The sequence below is a fragment of the Drosophila guanche genome, unplaced genomic scaffold (assembly GCF_900245975.1).
Source record: "Drosophila guanche unplaced genomic scaffold, DGUA_6, whole genome shotgun sequence".
Lineage (NCBI taxonomy): Eukaryota > Metazoa > Arthropoda > Insecta > Diptera > Drosophilidae > Drosophila > Drosophila guanche.
Window position 1 is genome coordinate 3,748,958 of NW_022995751.1, and position 22,804 is coordinate 3,771,761.

At 44.7% G+C, this 22,804-nt stretch overlaps 2 protein-coding genes across 7 annotated transcripts in view; both read left to right on the plus strand.

Annotated features, from left to right (window-relative positions):
* Positions 1-221: 221 nt before the first annotated feature.
* Positions 222-13,047, plus strand: LOC117586979 (2-oxoglutarate dehydrogenase, mitochondrial). Of its 6 annotated transcripts, XM_034277370.1 has the most exons (13): positions 1,768-1,874; positions 3,887-4,004; positions 4,058-4,195; positions 4,258-4,440; positions 6,355-6,457; positions 6,761-6,766; positions 7,365-7,443; positions 7,505-7,916; positions 7,989-8,857; positions 8,925-9,819; positions 9,888-10,042; positions 11,270-11,557; positions 12,664-13,047. In XM_034277370.1, the coding sequence occupies exons 2-13, from the start codon at positions 3,909-3,911 to the stop codon at positions 12,761-12,763; spliced, it is 3,324 nt and encodes a 1,107-aa protein (XP_034133261.1). In that variant the 5' UTR covers positions 1,768-1,874; positions 3,887-3,908; the 3' UTR covers positions 12,764-13,047. The 6 variants fall into 6 exon arrangements, with proteins under 6 accessions (XP_034133260.1, XP_034133261.1, XP_034133259.1 ...); XM_034277369.1 differs by lacking the exons at positions 1,768-1,874; positions 6,355-6,457; positions 6,761-6,766 and adding exons at positions 222-240; positions 5,206-5,335; XM_034277368.1 differs by lacking the exons at positions 6,355-6,457; positions 6,761-6,766 and adding an exon at positions 5,206-5,335.
* Positions 13,048-20,039: 6,992 nt separating this feature from the next.
* Positions 20,040-22,804, plus strand: part of LOC117587154 (pneumococcal serine-rich repeat protein-like) — a 10,232-nt gene continuing 7,467 nt past the window's right edge. The window contains exon 1 of the mRNA XM_034277659.1: positions 20,040-20,611. The gene's annotated coding sequence lies outside the window, so the exon portion shown is untranslated. The remainder of the gene's footprint in view (positions 20,612-22,804) is intronic.

The window sequence follows — 22,804 nt, forward strand, 5'->3', positions numbered from 1 at the left end:
ATAATATGGGTTTGATACGTTTTAATTTAAATAAAAAAATTGTATGTCCACGGTACATTTTACGGTATATTTAGAAAATGAAAAAGTATATTTCGGTATATTTTCGAAGCCCTGACGGTATATTGTATCGATAACTCCGCGGTCACTCTGGTAAAAACGTAAATATGTTTTAAATTTTAAGTAATTTAATTATATTAAGTGCATATTTAACAAAAAGTGCAGCGTGCAACGTTTTATAGTGTATGTGTCTGTGACAGTAATGTAAAGAGTAGTGGACATGCAGGTGCTCTCATTTCTTTCCCCGCTTTCGCTTTTCGTATGAAGTTCCTGGAATTTATGACCAGTGGAGTCCCATTCAGTGTCAACCGCGTGGTCAGCATTCCTCGGGAGTCTGTGAAATTCCCTGGATACCATAAAACATATTGATTCCCTTATACATAGCCTTTTTTTTGGCCCTGACAAAGGACTGTTCTTATATAACACGAGTGCAGGTGGGCGGTGTAGCCTCAATATGCGCTTGCGCCTGCTAATCGCATAAAAAGTGAAATTTCCCAATGAGTTTCCCACTGTCTGCAGTTGCTGTCTGTCTCCGCCCACAAATTGCTACGTCACATGTAAATTTGTAAAAATAATTTCGCGTCTGCTGCATCTATGACGCAATAACTGTGCGTTCCCCTCCCCTTCCAATTGCCGCGTGTGCTTTTTCTGCGTTCGCGTGAGTGAATCATCAATCAACTCGAAGAAGAAAGCGCGCGGCACAGTTAGCTTTTGTTGTTGGTGCGGAGAATGAGGGGAAGCATAACAAGTTGTTGCTGTCGTTTACATACGTTATTATGTAGCCTATGACTCTTAAAATGATGATTCAAAGGGTTTGATAGTCCCAGATCAGTGCATTATTGCAGTACTCTCTCTCTCTCTCTCTCTCTCTCTCTTGGCCTTCCAGTGTCAGCTTTTGAGCTTTGCAGCTGCTGACACTCTCTCACTCAGTGCCTCCTTGCTCTCTTCTTCTTGTTTCTCTTTCTGCTGTTACCCCAACTCTCCTTGGCCTTCCTCTTCTGTTACGATGGCCAGCTGTGTGTTGTAGGGGGCTCGTCTAGCTTGGCGCCTCAATGAAATGCAGTTGCAGGTTGGTTGCTGTCCCGGCTAAGCGTAGACTTGCTTTATCGATTGAGTGTCTGGAATTCCGCACCTGTGAGGCATGAGCCTTAAAATTGATAAGCCAATGCCAAGCGCGTGTATGAACTTGAAAATGTTGTTAATTAACCGGGGGAGGGGGTAATCGATACACTCTTTATTATTAACCAGCAGAATTAATGTATTTCTCTTCCTCTCTCATGGCCTGTGTGGGCGGCTCTTTTGAAAAGGCGACCGGCTGACGACAAGCGGGCGGACTTTGGTTTGTTGTAAACAAAATTCTAGCTATAAATAGGGGAAGAGCGCAGAGAGCGAGAGTAGGGAATATGCAAGAAGAAAGACGGCGACAAAGAGTGACAGCTAGCACCGATGAGATAAGTAGAGGAAGTTGTATATGCGATACCTGGATTCTTATCAGCACTGACGGGCCATACCCCCTTTTACACTGCTGTACACCCACCCACACACACATACAGATGCGGTTTTGCAGTGTCATGTGCCCATTTTCTGTGTGTTCCCATTGTGTCTGTGTGTTTTTTATCACACGGCGCTCTCTGTTTTCCTTTCCTGCCGTTCGCTTTGAACGAAAAAAAAAACGCAAAACGAGAAGAGACAGCCGACAAATTCGATTTCTAAAATGTATCTCCCTGTCGGTGGGCCGAATGTTCGCAGTCGACGCGCAGCACTCAACACGAACAAACGTATCTGTCAGATACGTCGCGACGAGTATTATATATTCGGTTGGTTTATTGGAGCAATCCGCACACAGTATATAATGCGTACATATAAACGTAGATTCGTGGTGTATTCCCCCAGTGCAGTGTACATTATTAGTAGGACAGTGTAATATTTTGAATGAATTTTCCACGAGTCACGCTCCAAATGGGGTAGCGGTGGGGTGTCAAGTGCAACCTCATCGCTATCGCCGGCAAATGGAGAGTGTTATTTCACACCAATTAGCATCGGATCGGGAGGAATCAGCTTCAGGGCATACACCGCATAATATTCATCTCTATATTTCTTCGTTTTTTGCACTTATGTAATAATGTTTTCGTAACCAAAGCGGCAGCGTTTGCGTCAGCTGCGACGGCAGCCAGCAAGCAGCGAGCAACGAGCGAGCGGCGACGACGACGACGACGTCAACGTTCATTTCTGAGCAGAATATAATTGCAAGAGAAAACAGTTTGTGTAAAATGCCAGCAACTAGATAAATAACGGCACTTAACGACGCAAAATTGAATTAGCTTTAACGGTATCTGTGCACGAACCCAGATGTTGTCTGTATGCACCCACACATACATGCACACGTATAATCGTGTTTGTTAGATCTGTTTTGTAATCGAATCGAATTGAAGTGCCTGCCTGCACTTTCAAATGTTTCACATTGGCCACCGGCTGAAACCGGTTTACCTTCGGTCTGCCCTCCCTCCAATCGTTTTGTAATCACTCAGCAAATTTGTCTGGCAAGGCAGGAGACGAGACCGACCCTCCCCTCCCTGCTCTGATAAGAGCATGTGACCCAGACCACGCCTTCGAAAACTACAAATTCTGCGTTTCCTCCTTGGGTGGATTTGTTTTTGCATAAAGCAGCTGATTAGAGACCTCAAATATTCAATTACGACATCCGCACGCGCTGCCTTATCAAAATTTCATTAATAATATGACAATATTTTGGGGTCTGTGGCAACTTCCAGCACCATTCGCTGATAGCACTGTCTGCATGGCCTGATCTGGTTCCAGCAAGCATCTATATATATGCTCTGGTATTACGACAGTTACTCGTCTACTGGGGCCATATGTTTAGTCATGATTCGCAAGTATTTATTATGCCTCACGCCAGACCAACCTCGGGACATTCACATTTGACGTTATCTTTCGCTCCCTTTGCCTTGTCCGCTCCGTAAACTCGTTTCCCCCCCCCCCAAAAAAAAAGCAGGTGAATGCTCACGATGAGCAAACAAACGTTCGTTTTTCGTTTTATTTAACGGGCAAATATTCAGCAAGACTGATTAAGTTGCAAACGAAATAAAACTGCGCAAAAAGCGGCAACATTCTCTCTCTTTGCTCTCCTCCGAGAAGTATATAAACGGCAAGCATTTCACCATTCCCCATTTCGCATTCCCCTTGAACATACAGAAAAGGGGCAAAGTATCTTTATTGCTTAGTATATTTGTTTTTTGGCTGCTTATCAAAAAGACGAAGGCCCAACCCGCCTAAAAAACAGAGCAGCCCACGCCAGAGTTTGACGTCATTGTCGGAGCAGCAGCAGCAGCAGCGGGAGAGTCAGCTGCCAGCCAGCCAGCCATAGTTGTCAGCGTCACGTGTGTGCTGCCCGAGTTTCCATTACTAGTCCATAGGGGACTCGTATGTAAATTACCCCCCGGGTTCTCTCTCTCTCTGTCTCTCGTGTGCTTCACCACAACTTGTTTTGTGCGTAAATTTCATAAGAGCCGCTGGCTGTCTCGGCTGGCAACAAGTATTCATTGGGTTACTTTTTATCGTTTGATCGGGTGTGACACACTTAGAACATGACCATGACGTACAAAAAACTACTCTTCTGGGGACAACCTTATCTTATCAGGGCACTTACAGCAGCCAGACAGAGGCTGATTGCTGACGGGGGCGCTGCTGGCTCCTACGTGCCTTGTTTGTCAACAAACAGAAACAAAGCCAACAAGGCAATCGATTAATCAGTGTTGAAATATGTATCTGTATCTGTTTGCTAATGATTATTGCTCTACTCCATTTGCAGTTCTATTTTGTAAAGCTACAAAATGCATAGAGCACATACAGCCTTCAGTTTGGCGTTGTCGCCAATGGCGCACAGGAACTTTGCCACATGGCTGCTGAAGAGCGGCACCAGCCAAAAGGTAAGCTTTAGCGGACATACAAATAGCAATACTGACATTCCATTTGCCTGCAGCTGGCCAAGGCGACAGCTGCCGCGGCGGTGCGTACCTACAACTCGGCTGCGGCCGAACCCTTTGCCAATGGCAGCACGGCAACCTATGTGGAGGAGATGTACAACGCCTGGCTGCGTGATCCCGCCTCTGTGCATACAGTAAGTGACTGTTACAATCCTTAGACAGCACCTTCTAATGCATATTTATGATTACTTGACAGTCCTGGGATGCCTACTTCCGCAGCAACACGTACACGAGCCCCCCCAACCTAGCGCCCGTGCAGGCCAACACCTTGCCTCTGACGGCCTTCAATCTGGGTGGCGGTGCCGTGGCCGGAGCTGCGCCCGACTCCAAGACCATCGATGATCATTTGGCTGTGCAGGCCATCATCAGGAGCTATCAGGTACGTCGGTTCGTGCTGGGCCTCGTCGAGACAACTCTCCCAGTTGAGATTGCAGCAGCCACAGCGCTCAGACAACGCTAGAGGCACAGTGAAATGTTATTCGCTGGCGTCGCTTTTTGTTTCGTTTTAGGTTCAGTTGAATGTTTATGTTTATGGATTATTAGAGAGTTTCCGTTGCCTTCACCCCCCAAACCCCAAACCCCCAACCCAACCCCTGTTATGTGTGTTCATTTTTGTTCTCCAGAATCCAGATCATTTCGAGTATTCAGTACACAAAAGTAGAAGCATTTAGCTCCCCAACCATCCACAAAACCATCCCATGCGATATTTGATATTTGATTTTATTTTGTAAGATATGTTCTATGTGGGGAATCGCACATTCCATATAGCAATCCATTTTGGGTTATTCCATTCACGAGTAGTTTTGGCCTTTATGTTTCTGTTTCCATTTCCATTTCCATTTGATTTCTTGTCACTTTGGGCTGTCATTTTCAGTAGTTTTTGTTGCGGGTTTCAATATTTTCATGTAATTAAGTTTAGTTTTAGTCAATGATACAATTATCCCCGCGTTCGGGATACGATGTTTAGCTAAGAGCCAGTGACAGTGTTAATATTTGGAACCTTTTAGTTTGATATTTTGTTGATTTGTAGCTGATTTTGTATAGTACACATGATAACCCTACTGCTGCTCCTCCCTTTATACACCATCATTATAATCAATCAATCAATCAATCTATATCTATGATATGTACGCACCATATATAGTCACGTGGTCATTTGGCATCTGAAGTGGATCCGCTTGGAATCTTAACGCGCGAAAAAACCGTTTGCAAGGATGGTCTAGCACGTCGTGCTAACGAAGATGTGCTACGGCAGCACTCTGGGTTTTTGTTTGGTAAATTCTCTTTTACAAAAAACTCTCCCTCCACCACCAACCTCTCACTGTCTCTCTGTCATTTAACCCAACCAAATGTTGCACTATATCCAATACCCAATCATTCACACTTAAATCACAAACCGCACACCCTTAAAGTTCATATATTTTAAGAGTGCTTTTCAAATTAACATTTAACTGAAGAGAATGTTAAGTGAAATTCGGAGTTGATGAAAGCAGGGACCAACCATAATCAGGGCATAGCAAATCCTTACTTACTTATATCTGTATGTAGATCCATTCCGGTTTATGCGTTAGGTTCTGGTTTAAGTCTAGTTTGAGTTTATCGCATAAGTGTAAGTAATATATCCTTTGGTGTATGGCTTTCACTCACTCAGTTCAAAAGTTATTCTATACCTTTTTCGATCTCTCACCCTATCCAACACTTCTCCCTCTCTATATCTCTGTTTTCTTTGTGCACCCTGTTGTTCGCTGCGTTGAATATTGATTAACAATCCTCCATCCTCCATCCACCGATCCACAACCCACAGCCTCATTGTACCGACTGGAAGATCGATCTCCTTTGTGGCAGCTTTTAGTGTCTCGCTTTAATTTGTGTTTGTTTGTTTTTGCTTTTTGTTTTTAATTGTTTAGTTCTTAGGCCACTCTCTCTCTCTCTCTCTCTCTCTGCCAGTCTACAAATTATAATTGATTTATCTTTTCTTTTTCCATTTATTTTTATATATATATAATAACCTAAAAACGCTTCCTAACCGCTAAATGTAACAAAAATCGAAACAAACTGCAATCAAAACTCGAAAAACCACAACAACAACAACAACAAAACGTTAAAACCAACAATTCGAAATTCTCTCTCTTTTTGTATAATTATATCTGTGTGTGTATTGTGTGTGAAAAAATCTAAAACCAAAAAACGAATACAAAAAACATTGTTAATACCAACAAACCCACAAACACACACACCACAAACACACACACACACACACACAAACCCAACCAACAATACTCACACACGTTAGATCCGAGGACATAATATTGCTCACCTCGATCCACTCGAAATTAATTCACCAGAATTGCCTGGCAACTCCTCGACGAAAACCATTTACGCTAATTTCAGTTTCGGTAAGTAAACGTCCCACCCACACCCTAAACGAGCCTGTGGCCCCAAGCAGCCCATTTTTAGTTACTTTATTAACTCTCTCTGTCCCTCAATTTTGTGTTGTAAATACCCAAAAATGTGATCCCTGTGTCCTGTACGTTTAGTCCTTAAGTTTCCCAAATGAAAATACGATTATGTACTCTACTGTACGTTGTGGTAGTGACGTTTTCTATCTTTCTCACGCATACACTTCTCCTTGACATCAAAATCGACCTCACCAACCAACAAAAAAAAAAAACAAAATGTACCAAAAAAATGATATATAGAACCAAGTAAATATGCGCCTCTATATTACATTTACTCTATATATAATACTTATATATATACATTTAAATATTGCCAAAACAATTTGTGTTACATTTTTGTTGTTATTTTTAATGTGTAATTTGTTGTTACTTGAATGTCGTGATAGACAAATATACATACCCCTAGTAGAGAACACCTCGAGTATACCTTATAGGAATGTCACGTATATGTAGATTATTGCATGCTAATTTCGTTGATTGAAAGTTGAGTGAAGTGAGGGGGAAAGAATAGTCGTGATTGTCGTAGGATCGGGGGGTTTATTAATCAATTAACTTGAAGTTTTCTTTCCCATGCATGCCGTGTCTCTCCCAGCCATAATCGAATAAATGAGTGCCAGTTGAGAGAACCGTGATGATGAGCATGTTTATCTGTCTGTACACCAAACAAACCCCACAATATACTCTACTTAGAAGCAACAAATCATTACACTCCGAATTTCAAAACCAAAACATTTTCCGCCTACAAATTACTAACTCCCCCAACAATCACACTCCTTCTATATACACCAAGAACAGCACATATACTAATATATGTTAAACAATCCCCAACCCTATATAAAAACAGGCGAACAGGACATGGAGCGGCAGTTCAAGCTGCCCAGCACCACCTTCATTGGTGGCGATGAGGCCTCGCTGCCACTCAAGTAAGTAACTGAAATGAAACTCCCCACACAAAATTGAAATTGAATTTCCTTTCTCCTCTAGGGAAATCCTAAACCGCCTGGAGAATGTCTACTGCAACAAGATCGGCGTGGAGTTCATGTTCATCAACTCTTTGGAGCAGTGCAACTGGATCCGCAAGCGCTTTGAGACTCCCGGCGTGCTCAACTTCTCGCCCGAGGAGAAGCGTTTGATCTTGGCCCGTTTGACACGCGCCACTGGCTTTGAGGCCTTCCTGGCCAAGAAGTACTCGTCGGAGAAGCGTTTCGGTCTGGAGGGTTGCGAGATCATGATCCCAGCCCTCAAGGAGATCATCGATGTGTCCACAGAGCTCGGCGTGGAGTCTGTTATCATGGGCATGCCCCATCGTGGACGCCTCAATACCTTGGCCAACGTTTGCCGCAAGCCACTGAACCAGATCTTCACCCAGTTTGCTGGCCTGGAGGCTGCCGATGATGTGAGTACACCACCACGCACCACCCAAATCCTCTGCAGATCAGACTCTAACGATTTCCCCTTTCCTCCTTAGGGCTCTGGCGATGTCAAGTACCATTTGGGCACCTACATTGAGCGTCTGAATCGCGTGACAAACAAGAACATCCGCCTGGCTGTGGTGGCCAATCCTTCCCATTTGGAGGCTGTCGACCCTGTGGTGCAGGGCAAGACCCGCGCCGAGCAGTTCTACCGCGGCGACCAGGAGGGCAAGAAGGTCATGTCCATTCTGATTCACGGCGATGCCGCCTTCTGCGGCCAGGGCGTGGTCTACGAGACGATGCACTTGTCGGATCTGCCCGACTACACCACCCACGGCACCATCCATGTGGTGGCCAACAACCAGATTGGCTTCACCACCGATCCCCGTTTCTCCCGCTCCTCCCCCTACTGCACGGACGTGGCACGAGTGGTGAATGCTCCCATTTTCCATGTCAATGCCGACGATCCAGAGGCCGTGATGCACGTGTGCAAGGTCGCTGCCGAGTGGCGTGCCACGTTCCACAAGGATTGTGTCATCGATCTGGTCGGCTATCGTCGCAACGGACACAACGAGATCGACGAGCCAATGTTCACGCAGCCCCTCATGTACCAGAAGATCAGGAAGCACAAGAACTGCCTGGATCTGTACGCTGACAAGCTGATTGCCGAGGGCACCGTCACCGGCGAGGAGGTCAAATCGGTGGCCGCCAAGTACGAGAACATCTGCGAGGAGGCCTTTGCGCTGGCCAAAACCGAGACTCATGTTAAGTACAAGGATTGGTTGGACTCGCCCTGGTCTGGCTTCTTCGAGGGCAAGGACCCCCTGAAGGTGGCACCCACTGGCGTCAAGGAGGAGACACTGATTCACATTGGCAACCGATTCTCCATGCCACCACCCAATGCCGCGGAATTTGTGATCCACAAGTGAGTTGCCGCTGCAGAAAGATCCTTTTATGGACGTCCCCTAATTGCATCTTTATTCCCGTTCTAGGGGTCTCATGCGTGTGTTGGCTGCCCGCAAGAACATGGTCGATGAGAAGGTTACCGATTGGGCGCTGGGTGAGGCCATGGCCTTCGGTTCGCTGCTGAAGGAGGGCATCCATGTGCGTCTGTCCGGACAGGATGTGGAGCGCGGCACCTTCTCGCATCGTCACCACGTGCTGCACCATCAGCTGGTGGACAAGGCCACCTACAACTCGCTGCAGCACATGTACCCCGATCAGGCGCCCTACTCCGTGTCGAACAGCTCGCTGTCGGAGTACGCGGTGCTGGGCTTCGAGCACGGCTACTCGATGACCAATCCCAATGCGCTGGTGCTGTGGGAGGCACAGTTCGGAGATTTCAGCAACACGGCCCAGTCCATCATCGATCAGTTCATCTCCAGCGGACAGTCGAAGTGGGTGCGCCAGTCGGGTCTGGTCATGCTGCTGCCCCACGGCATGGAGGGCATGGGCCCCGAGCACTCGTCGTGCCGCGTGGAGCGCTTCCTGCAGATGAGCTCCGACGATCCCGACTACTTCCCCCCCGAGTCGGATGAGTTCGCTGTCCGCCAGCTGCACGACATCAACTGGATTGTGGCCAACTGCACGACGCCCGCGAACCTGTTCCACATCTTGCGTCGCCAGATCGCGCTGCCCTTCCGCAAGCCCCTGATTCTGTGCACGCCCAAGTCGCTGCTGCGTCACCCCGAGGCCAAGAGCCCCTTCAGCGAGATGAGCGAGGGCAGCGAATTCCAGCGCATCATCCCAGACAATGGACCGGCTGGCCAGAATCCCGGCAGCGTGAAGAAGGTTGTCTTCTGCTCGGGTCGCGTCTACTACGATCTGACCAAAATGCGTGCCGAGAAGCAGCTGGAGAGTGACGTTGCCATTCTGCGTGTGGAGCAGGTGAGTCCAGGAATGCTGTTACCTCTAAGGGCATTGCTAAAGATCGTTATCTTTTCCTCTCCGTTTAGATCTCGCCCTTCCCCTTCGATCTAGTCAAGGAGCAGGCCAATCTGTACAAGAACGCCGAGCTGGTCTGGGCCCAGGAGGAGCACAAGAACCAGGGCAGCTGGACCTATGTTCAGCCCCGTTTCCTCACCGCACTCAACCACAGTCGCGATGTCAGGTAGGTGCCAGGGCCAGGGGCTAAACTTTAAGCAAAGAAAGATACACGAACCGACCCGACCCGACCCGACCAACCCGAAACCCCCCACCGAACCAGCCCCCATTGCTCTCTTGGGTAGACACTCTCTCTCTCTCTCTGTCTCTGTTTCTCTTACTTATTTTCTACGTTTCTCTGTCCCTAGAGTGCACCACTCTCTCTCTCTCTCTCTCTCTCTCATCGTGCACTCTTCCTCGATTCTCTTATCTTGCTATACTTTTGCTATTGTTTCACTCTTTTTGCATTAACCAAACATTTGATTTGACTTTCTTCTCCACACTTTTTCACTCACACTCACATTGCTATCACCAGTATCACTCCTCGTCATGCCTTTAGCTGTTATTCACTATGATTTACTCACATAAGTATCTTCCCAAAGCTGAGGCTTCTCTCTATCTCTGTATCCTAGTAGCTAGACTTAGACTTCTTAGACCTAGAAGTACATTCCACACACTTCACTCCAACACACACATTGAACACTGAAAACCGCTTCGAACCGTTCTCGTTTCTTTTCGTTTTTGGATGAGCATGTCCACCCAACCCACCGAAAAGCACTTCAAGAATTGAACATTTGTCACCTTCAAAGATTGCAAAATGATATTCAGACATTAATTGGTCACCCAGCGATTCCACACTACAAATAATTGGCTTCACTTCACCGCATACTTTTATCGCATTTCGAAATATTATACAAATATCTTTTGATATTTCTATGTTCATCGTTTTTAGCATATCTTTTAGTCATCCATTTTTCCATCCTTACTTTGCATGGCTTCTTATTTATGATTTTACTCGTTTAATTCTGATTCCGATTCTATTGTTAAGTTCTCCTTCTTTACTAATCGAAATTTGTTGCGAAAAGAGCAAAAGAGCAAAAACCAAAGGATTTTTTTTGCTATTTGTCTATTTTGGATACCCCCCAAATATCTATCCTAATATTCCTTTATCCGTATCCGTTGTGTAAATACTTCGTATGTATTGTAATTCGTTTGATATTCAATTGGCATAACAAAAACCAAAAAAACAACCCGTAAAAACCCAACGAGAAAAACCCCAAGAAGACCCCAACCAAACCAACGAAAAACACCCAAAGAAAAACCAAAACCAAACCAAAAACATATCCTCTCTCTCTCTCTTTGTCTCTCTCTCTCTCTTTCTCTCTCTCTCTCTGTGTATGTGTTATTGTTGCAGCCAAAGCGATGAACCAATGTCCTTCTCCAAAACAACAACCAATACTACCACTACTACTACTGATCATACTAATAATGAATCCGCATCCGAAACCGAATCGAAACCCTGGCTAAGCCGCATGTTCGCCTCGAATAAGAGTGACGGTTCGACGGACGGTGGTCCAGCCACTGGCGACTTCAATGCCGCCAAGCATTTTGACCTAAAGAATGTACGACACGATTTCAATAGGCCCGCGGGCAATGCGGCCGCCCCGGGTGCGCGCATCTCGAAAACCGGACGCAAAATTAGGTGAGAGGGCGCAAAGGCAACCCCACAGCTAAGTGGGGATTGTGCCAGCAGCTACCGTTTTAAACATAGCAACAGCAAAAAAAACTAGCAAGCAAGCAAGCAAAGTACTCGATGCGCGTGAAACAACTAAACTAAACAACTATAAACTAAACTATCTATCAATTAACCATCTAATTACAATCTATCTACTATCTGCAAAATAATAACTCTACTCCTACTCCTACTCCTACTCCTTGCGAGTAGCCCAAACCAAAATTAATACTCTCTCTGTATCTATTTCTGTCTCTCAGTTTTGTTTAACTTAACTCCTCATTTGTCTTTTGTTTCTCAAACGTTTCCGTTCCACCCAGAGATTGTTTCTCCCGTGTACTACCCCTTTCTTGGTTTCTGTTTCCCCCAAAGCGCTGTTCGGCATGAATGTTTTTGTTCGCCCAAACACACACAAAAACCAACAAAAGACACACTAATACTTAATATACTTACCTCAACTTCTCCTTCTAATTCTAACTTCTATTTCCGTTTGGAGCACGCGCGTTTTGCATTTGTTTCTGTTTTTAATTTGATTAAAGAGGGATAACCCCAATGCTAATACTTGGCATAGTCTAACCCAAATCGTTCCATCAACTGTGTGTGCTTGTCCAACATGATGTATAAATACGACAACGAATACCCTGCACACCCACTCAGACACACACTGCCAACAGACTAGAGATAAAGCGAAGCTAGTGGAAATGCGAAATGAAACTCGAATGTTTCTGCAATGTTTAGGTGATCCAGTGAATCGGATATAGCATACTTGTAGCCTTCCCCTGGGAGTCCATTTTAATGTATTTTGGGATTCCAACTGCACCTTCGAACGTGTTCTACTCTTATCATTTCTAATCGTTTGTATTTCTAATACTTTGCGTCTGCTTTAACCCCCTTCATTTCATTGAGCATATCTACCCATAATTGTGTGCTAAAACCAAGTCTAAGAACTACATAGAAACTACTGTTTAGTGCACGTTTTCTAACCGAATCAAGAGCCGAATGTTATGTGAACTCACCCCCGAAGTCTACCAGAACTAAGTCCAACTCTAATCTGTTGAATTCTTCAATCTCCACAGCTATACCGGACGCGCTGCAAGCGCCTCGACCGCCACTGGATCCAAGGCCCAGCACATTCGTGAGCTGAATGCGCTGCTCAACGATGCGATTTCAACCTAAGCAGGTGGATAGACGGATGGATGGATCTAGGAGGAGGAGAAGGAGGAAGATGATGTTTTGGGGAGATGAATACTAATTACGATTATATTTTGTATGGAAAACGTATGCAGACTCTTTGATACGATGATTTTTTGCTGACGAATTGTTAAGTGCATTGTGTGAAAGTAATGAAATGTTTAAATTAGTTTAGTGAAATTACAAAAGAGCAAAAACAGCAAACAACGGCAAACAACAAGCAACAACCGACCCACTCACAGTAGTAGATCTTTAATGCAACAAAAAACTAAAGAGCCGAGTAATGTCTAGTGAATATATTATGGCACCCATTCCCATACGCATCCCCAGCAATAAAAGAGGGAAGATATGACGATGGGTGGGTGGGTGTCTATAGAACGACCGCAGAGATCACAATATTTTCAGAATGAATAAAACCCTTATTTCTTACTCCTATGTTTAATATTTATTTTATTGTGTATTATATAATAATTAAACTATCTCAAAAACCGAGCAACCGAGCATCGAAAGCGGTGCAAGAAATCATTGAAACTTTTTTTTCGTTATTTTGTTTGCCTAAGTTACACACAAGTTTTGTTTAAATAAATAAAACCATTATCTATACATACTATACCCACAATGATAGGCCAACAGAGCTGTGCTTTAAGGGTATACCTATAGTAAGGCTGGTATGAATCTATCAGGGATACTTACACCGAGTCGAGATTGTCGAACTGGAAAGTTCTTAACCATTTGTACTATCTAGAATATAAATGAAACAAAAGCCCCCCTTTTTGAAGCGCATCTGAATGCAGCTGTTATACATTATTTTTGCCTTGGTCGTGAACTTGTTTTGAATTTGAATAAATATAAAATATATAAATAATATGTAGATCGTGTCCGATCAGGACTTGTTATACAAAACAATCTCTCTTTACATATACATATAGTAACGATGCACTTTTTCTCGCACCAATATAAAATATTGAGCCGTAGAGTGATACAAAAATAAAGCTATGGGAACTAACAAACACTTTTACAACAAAAAGAGAGAGAACGGAGAGAGCGAGTATGTGTGTGTCGATAACTTTATCTTACCCAAACAAAAACTCTAGAATATTTTAACGTTTCTAACAAAAGGAATATTTAGATCACAACTTTGCACCGAGTAAGTTAGTAGCTTGTCTAAATCAAACACTAAGAGTTGCAAGCAAACAGCAAAGAGCTCTGCTCAAGGAAATGTATAAACGGAGGGGAACCAACAATATGTATGATTGAAATATACAATTTACTATTAAAAGCATGATAAATCCAACACAGCTGTTTCTTACTCTATCGCACAACACACAGTTGAGGATAATTGCCAAAGAATCAAATCAGCAGCAGCAGAGTGCCAAAACCCGTTCGGCAAAATTGTCTTTATCTGTTTTTGGAGTGACCCACCGCCTAGATTTTCAAACAGGAAGTTGCCAGACCAGACCTCTGTCCAGCCGCTGAGCATTTTCCATTTTCCCTGCCAATTCTAGGCGCACTTTCACATGCCGCTGCCGCCGGCATCGAGCCTCTTCTGGTCTTCCTGTCTGACAACTCTCGGACAGCCACAATTGGGCAAGAAAAATGCTCACTTTTGGTTAATTTCCACACAGCTGGTTCCCCTTTAGCTGCAAAAAGCCATTTCATTGAACATCTTCGACTCGACTCGTCATTCTGCTTCACTTTTTCGCTTACTTTCTAATGTGGACAGTTTCGGTTTGGTTTGGCTTGCTGTCTCCCCGCAGGCCATCAAAGCTTGTCTCTCTCGGGGCCCTGGCTCATGTTCCAGGTAATGGAGTACATCAGAAGCAGGCCCCAACGTGACTGGAATTCTTCACTTTTACGACTTTTTTTTTCGCATGCTCTGGCCAGAAGTAACACTGAAAGCGGCGATCTGGCGTGGCTATGAGCTGTGTATGGAAGATGCGTGGAACCTGGGGTTTTATCATCAATCGGAGTTCCTTGTTTTGTCACATCTTTTCCTTTCTTTCATACTAAATTGAGCTCTGCCTTGTGGCATACCTCCACTCGGACACCGTATACCCTTCAAGTCCATCAAGTACCAGGTATACTCACTCGTAAAAACAATAAAGTTTCACGCGAAAAGTAAACGAAAAGTGGAATTGGGACAGCTGTCGTTTACCGCTTTGAGGGAAAAAAGAGCGGCGGCGGTGTGTTCTCCCTACGTAGATTTGTTTTGTTGAGTGCCTGAAAGCTCGTGCTGTGCCGCTGCTGACCCTCGGCACTCGGTCGAAGCTCCCGAACTTCGTGCTATTGTTGGGGCCGCCTCCGGAGCTTTGAGCTTTGCTTCGTCTCGGCCGGGTATCGGTAACAGTCTTCCAGTGCCCGGCGAACGCGACCGAACGTGATCGTTCAGACGTGGAGCTGCTCCATTAACGCGTATCGCATATTTCGCGCTTAATTGTGCTCCAAATCGATTGGCGTTGTGCAACATTTGTGATTGTTTGTGATTGATCGTTGCAACTGCAGCTGGCAGTCATCAGTGCTGTGTCTGTGTAACTTGTGGAAAGTAAAAGTAGAGGAGGTGGCAAGTGTCGGGGCTGCCCCGGGAAAGTGCACAAAAGACAGGCCATTGACAGTGGCCGGCGCATGGCTAAAATGATAATTCTGCCTGGCTAATTTGTATATGAAAGCGTTGAAAAGCTAATGCTGGGCCACATGATTATGAAAGAAGTGAATAGCGGTTGATTAGCATAGATATAAAGAGAGTAAAATATGCGTGGATAACTGATTGATTTAAAGCTGCAAAATATGCGGCCATTTATTCGGATTATTCATACTTAGATAAACAGAAAAGCAGAAATGGCCTCCAAAATGTAAGTACAAATATCAAGAAAGGGGAATTGGAAAGGAAAAACTGATAAGAGCAAATATAACTGCAATTTGATAGCGGGCAAAAAGGAAAACAATGCTGTGCCACTGATAAATGCGAGCACGTCCAATCTGTAAGGAAACAAATGCACAGAAACATTTACGTTTGATGTAAACTGGAAGTTCTATAACTGGGACTAACCCTTTTTCGTTTCCGCTCCATCGAACCTTCACTGTAACCACCGCATACTCGTGTCTGTTGAAATTCAGCTGGGGTTTGCTCTCCTTTTTTTATAGCACTTCTCGATCGTTGGTCGAGAGTTTTTCTGGTGCTGTTTTCAACGCCCTTCTTTGCCAATTTACAGCTCTTTGGCTGCCTGCCTGCTGCCGTGCAGTTAGAAAGCGGCCAAAAGCAAATAAAGGTCGGGCACTGGCACTAGCAAACTAACAAATTGGGAATTACGAAAGTGAATGCTGGATAAATCGAAGGCCCCGTTCTACAGCTTGGGCATTTCTTAACAACATGTTTGCGGTTACTGTTTATGGCCCAGCCTTTGCTTGCCTTTGGATTGCTGAAGCGGCTGCCAGTTTCAGTTTCAGTTGCAACAATTCCAACAATTTCTTCCGGCCTCATTAAAGGCAAATACAAGTCTATAAACAGCAAACATTCACGAGTAAATATAGTACACTGCATGTCAAGTATGTCCCACGATTACGTCGCTGTGCAATTCTGTAATACGACAATAAGACGCGTGTGTACATGGAGAGTCTTCCGTTTCAGCAAACAAAAAAAAAGAAGAAATCACCATAATAACTCTGTTAGTTATGCGGTGCGCAAAATGATGGAGGGGCCAGACGTAAACACTGCACCGCAGCTCAGCGTTGAGTTGACCACTTTCCATTTCCATTTCCATTCACATGATCTCACAGATCTCTGATCTCTGCGGATAGAGAGAGAGAGAGAGGGATATCTCCCTCAGCAGCCTCTTTGCATAACAATTGTTGTGGTTGCCCCCCAAAAGTGCTGGCCATGTAATTTGTGTGCCCACGCCCACAGCGCCACAAAAATTGGTCTGCGTGGGTGCTGTAATTGTAAATTTGTATCTCCTAGATACACATAATTATAATTTGTGGGTGCAGCAGTCACAGTTGTTGACAGAACAGAGCCACAGATAGACAGCGACTGGAATTGGCTATCTCCATTCAGTGTTGGGGGACTTTTCCCCATAAACATTCCTCTGCTACCATGACTCATGGCCCATGCCGAAGAGAGGGAGAAGCAGAGACACGCAAGAGATGCTGGTCAAAACCTGTAAGCCAGTGGGCCCAGCTCCAGATTACCCCCTTGGACAAATTGCCAGGCGAATGCATTCGTTGTGGCTGTGGCCCAGCCATTGAACTTTGAGTCGCTCTGTCACTCTCTTCATCAGCATTTTTGCTGAAAAAATTTCAACAGATAAGTTAAACACGTCATCGTGTCTCATGGCTAGCATAGCAGGTGACATTTTCAATGTGAAAACTGCAACGTAAATTATGTTTTATTGATCAGCTTGAACGCAGCTGATTGATCCAAAGAATGCCAATGAAGCCGCGCAGCAGCAACAGGTTCCCCTTTTTGGTTTTCTTTGGGGGAATTTCTTTGACTTTGGCGAATTCCCCCACACTCATTGATATGCATTCGGTGGTGCCACAATCGTTTCACATTGAATACACTTTTGGTGTCATCTGAAGCATTCTACAATTTGTTTATGGTTCAATGCTGGACAATTTGGCAGCCCACAAAACTGTGTCACCCTCAAAACAAAACAACAACAAAGTGTGTGTGGGTGTGGATGATGTTTTGATAAATAAACAAAAACAGTGAACGCCAAACAAGAGTATTTGCTTACCCCTGCGAATGTCTTTTGTTGACTCTTTGAGTATCTTCCACTGTAACAAAGTTTCAGAGCCAAATCTGGCCTAGAGAGTTCGTTGCTCGAACCATAATAACCGCGATGAGACATCGCCTGGTCCATGCATAATTAATTATAATAAACTCTACGTCGGATGATGCCAAAGAAATTCACAATTCTTCTCCAGCAAAAACTGATTCATTTACCACAAATCCATCGCGACATATGCCCGGGACAAATATTTACCCATTTACTCACTTTCTTCTCTTTACTGTCTGTGCATATGTAAAAGTCTTTCCGGGGCAGGGCGGGGACTTTCCAGTTTTTACTGATTAAACACGATTCAGCCAAGCGTCCGACAACTGCATGAACATGGAGTACGTGACTGGAGATCTATTCTAAGCGAATCACGTTTACAAACGGAGATTGGGACACACACAACCCGAAGACCTCTGACAAGGCCATCTAACTTGGGTTTCAAGAGCCGAAGGTCTAACGCCTTGCAGCTTGCAGTTCGGGGACCTTTTAAAGATTAGTTCTGCAAAGTCAACTATGAAGCTATGATCAGATTTTACAGATTTTTCTATTAACATTTTTCGTTTTCACTGTGTCATTTTGGTTATTCCAAGCAGCTGCACGCTGACGACAGTTGGAAAGTTGCAAGGCAAGACCCCGTTTCGGCATCTCACAAACATCTCTGCGCCGTGAAACGCGTTGTACAATAAATTAAATAGACCAAAAAAAAACCTATACACGGAGAAGTTTCGTCAGCTGAAATGGTGGCGATAATTAGAGTTTTGCATTACGGCAGCCCCAACAGCAGCAGTTGCCAGTGATTAATGGGCATTGTTTCGCATACGCCCCGTTGCCCCATCCAAAAACAAAGTCACAGCAGGCAGGGCCCACCCGAAAACAGAAAAAATATCAGCAAGAAAATGAAAAGAAAATCCGCCACTTGATGCAAATTACAGAGACAGATGGGAGATACGGATACACAGAGAGCAACAAGTGTTTGTCTGTCTGCCTGGCTGCCTGCCACATGTGGCAAGTCGACTACTGGCCTGGCTCATAAATAAGAGTACGAGTACGAGTACGTACTACAAACAGATCCGATGATGTGCCTGCCCCACTCTGAGCTCCCAAGACGGGGTTGCGCGAGCTGACAAGCCCATGTATGGGGCGCCAACGTGTTGTTGTTTTTGCTGCTGCTGCTAGTGGGATGTGCTTTTGTTTTTCGCATTGAATTGAATGAAAATGAAAATGGAAACCAGGTTTGCAGGTCGTTGAGATTTTTGAGGTTTTATTTGTTGCGTTTGTGCCAAACTTTGCGAAACTCAAAAATTCCTTGGGATTTGTTCCACTTCCAATCTGTTAATCGAAACTCTGTTAGGTTTACAGCTAAGCTGCACTGTTAAGACTCACTGCAAAGCCACTCTGTTAAGAAACTCTGTTAAGCTGTTGGGCATAACATTTTAGCATAAGGCCTTCCCGAGTGCGCTCTCACTTCAATAGAGTTTGTGTGTGTGAAGCGAAAGAGAGACAGAAAGTGGCCTCACCCTAAATAAATAAACATTGTATTTAACGACTGTTATTGTGGATTCGCTTTTGAACTTGAACAGCAACTGGTATTTATTGGAATCAGTTTGCTTTTTTTAAGCTCGGCTGTTAAGGCCAACAGAGCTGGACTGCAGCCGGTTTGCTTAACATACTGTTAACCGTTTCATGTTAGTGGAATGTTAATGTGACTTCTGCTGCAAAATCTATAATTTAGAGTATTTTGGGTTCGTTTGGGTCGCCTTTCGTGGGTTCGACGAAACCAGTTCCGCTTCTCAGGCGCTTCTAATGTGATTTACTCAGAGTTTGGGGTCTCTGCAGACATACCAATGACTTTGTCAATGGATTCTCAAAGACAGCTTTGCTGATAGACTGCCGAATCAATTAGTGGCACTGGGACTTAATTAAAATGTGTGTTTGGCTAATTAAAAGCCAGAAGAACAATCCCGCACAAAGAACAGCACTTGTGCCTAAGCCCGAAGCATCCGCAACACACATTTTGTGGGTCGCATGCTTCGAGAGAAATGCATTTCGCAGCAGTGCCACGGAGAGCGAGCGCGAAAGATGCAGAGGAGAAGCAGAATCCAAAAGAGAATCAGAACAAAACGTAGCTTCAAAAGCCAAGCCAATGCACAGGAATGCGAGGGGAGCGCGGGGCGTTTGAGATGGATCCCCACCGAATGAAGTTGCAGTCAAAGTCAGCGTCGGCGTCAGCGCCAGCGCCAGCGTCGGGTATTCTCTCCAATCGACAGCAGAAACACGAGAGAAAACAGCAGAAGAAAGAGGGTTGATTTAGGCAAGGTGAGGCATTGCAATGCTCTCTCTCTCCCCCCAACTAATCTGCTGCTTGTCTTAGCCGAGCGCTGTCCGGCTCTGTCACACCTTCTACCAACATACCTTGTGACGTCTTAAGCTCCCCAAACACAGCAATCGACAGGCAGCGGTGGCGACACTCTTCACTTGTTTTGCGTTCGTCGTTCGTTGTAGACCGTGTTTTTGGAGCGTCGCTCTTCGCTTCAATCCGGAGTTCGCGCGTGTTTACTGCCAGCGTTTCCGAGTGCTTGTGCTTGTGCTGTGTGGTGCCTGTCCCCGAAATTGGGGAATAAATATTATTACAAATAAAAGCGCAGTATGCAGTGTCAGAATCCAGTGCAACAGCTTCGATCGTTGAAGCCAGATTTGGGGCCAGAGTGAAATGAAAGCTGGCAAAAGTGAAACGCCCACCAGAAAATTTGCGTGGTGGTATGCTCTTGAAAGAATCTAGCCAAACCACTTGGCAAATTCCACATACACAAACAAGCATACACACCCCGATATAGAAAGAGAGAGAAGGAGAGAGAGCGATCTATCCATAGAAGCGAAATTTCACCAAGAACAGGCCCGGCCTGCAGCTTGGCAGCTCTTTGACTGTGGCTGGAGCCCTAGCTTCCATCCTTCGTTAACAGCGCTCCCTGGGGGCGACATTCCGCAGCTAAACATCGATCTTGGCAGAGAGTTTACATCGTTACAGCCTTGTGGATTATATTGGCTATGAATTTGGATGGTAATTTAACGCTTTGCTTTTTCAACTGTAAAATGTTTTGACTTTGGTTGGGAATGGGAATGCTACTCGTGCGCGTAGCAGTACGACTACATACGAGTTATATCTGTGGATTGGCCTCCGCACTGACCTCTTGTTCTGCGTCTTTTGCTTTGGATTCTCTTACGGCTTATGGCTTACGGTTTACGGTTTAAGAACTGCTACGCTACTTACCGTTCTTTTGTTGTTTTGTTGTTGCTGTGTGCCCCCCAACCCGCCGCTAGGTTTCTGTTGTTCTTTTTGTATGTGTGTATGCTGTTCGGGTAACCCATTAGTTTCACTTTGCCAATGCTGCACGCTAATTACACGCCTCTATGCCTTACGCGGTCTATAAGTCTGTCTATGGGTATGCCCGCAAGCCTCGGGAGTCTCGTCGCGGAGTCTGGCTCTCATACTGTTTGCGGTTCTTGAGCAACGGAGTTGCTTGGAATGCAGTTTTAATGCTCTTTTTGCATACACACATGAATGCTTGTACGAGTATCTATCTATCTCCGACTAGGCAGCAATTGTTTGCCACCTAAATTGCACTTGCAGCGCCTGTCCGATAACCCTCAGTGTGAGTCAGTCTGTAATCAACAGCATGAAATTCAATCTACTGGCAGATATATCTAAGTATGGGTGTCACATTGCACGGTGTTGGGTTTCTGTGACACTCATCGTATCCGCGAGATGTTCGCTTAAGAGCGATAATCCAGGAAATGGAAAACTACAAAACTGTCTTGCAAAAGGGGAAAGACCTGCACTTTCGCTGAGCAGCATCTTCTGTGTACAAATTGAATTTGCCTTAAACTAAGAGGAGGAGGCTCCGCCAGAAGGGCAACAAAGCATAGCTAATGCACACAAAGGGAGAGCGCACTCGTAGACAGACAGCTGTCCCCGCCCAGCCATGTGCTAGAATAAATAGTTGGAACTACCCCTCGAAGATTCAACCCTCGACCAAGAGGGAAACAACTATCGACCCATGGGTATTGCTTTGCATATAAACCATACGCAGTGTGGCCTCGCACTAAGGGTGTGAGTGAGTGGACCTCACCATTTAGGGGTTGGGACAACACTGTTAGCCCTCACAGTTGGCCAGCAGTCGGGCCACGAACCGCGAACTGTTTTGGTGGCTGTTTTGGTTACAGCCAGGAGCTCCTGCTGTTGCCAACAGCAACTAACTAACGACCAGCCATAACCCTAATCGAAAAGGTGGCACAACAGTATTTTTTCAGTCGAAGGTCCTTGTGTTGTGCTGTGCGCTGAGTCGATGATGTAAACCCTTCCTCAAAGGCAAAGGATATACCTGCAAATCGTGCTAAGAAACAAGTGTAAGAGCAAAGCTATCCCACATATTTTATGGTGTTTTATTGAGCGAACTCCATTCGACTGCCATTCAAGACCAGCTAAATCTCTAAATCATGGCCAAGCAAGACACTGAGACAGTTCATTAGCTGGAGAATCGTTGAGACAAAAAAAAAACACACACACAGAAGAAATAACAAACAAAAAACGAAAAGGAAAAGTTAACTTTCACATTTCTAATGGCGGCAGTTTGTTGTTTTTTTGTTGTTGTTCGGTATGCAAAATGGCAATAAATTTTCTTTGATTTAATTTTCGAGAAATTAAAATATATTTCTACAGCTAGCTAGATTATTTCACTCCAAATCCATTTGTTGTGTCTATCTGTCTGTCATTTACGGGTCTTCCGCATTCGCAGTCGCAGCCAGAAGATTATTCCACAGAAGCGTGTCTAATCTTTGGGATTCTCTGGCTTTTGGGTTGGGCGACAGGCATTATCACTTTCACTCTGTGGGACAGACAGCTGTCGACAACAAAAAGCGGAAAAATCTTCATCATTATAATACAAAATGGAAGATGCAGAGCCACAAAAGCGGCTGTGGTCGCTGCATCCGTTTTGAATGCCATTTGCATTCCTCTGGGTAGACACACTCCCTCCTCCATCATCAATGATCGTCAATGATCGTCAATGGCATGAATTTGTAGCAGGTGCACGGCCCCCAAATAAAAACTGCAACACATCAAAAGTTTCTTTTCTGTGCAACGCCTTTCAAGATTTTTTTTTTTTTTTTTTTTTTTTTTTTTTTATTTTTTTTTTTTTTTTTTTTTTTTTTTTTTTAAATTTTTTTTTTAAAAAAAAATAAATTTTTTAATTAA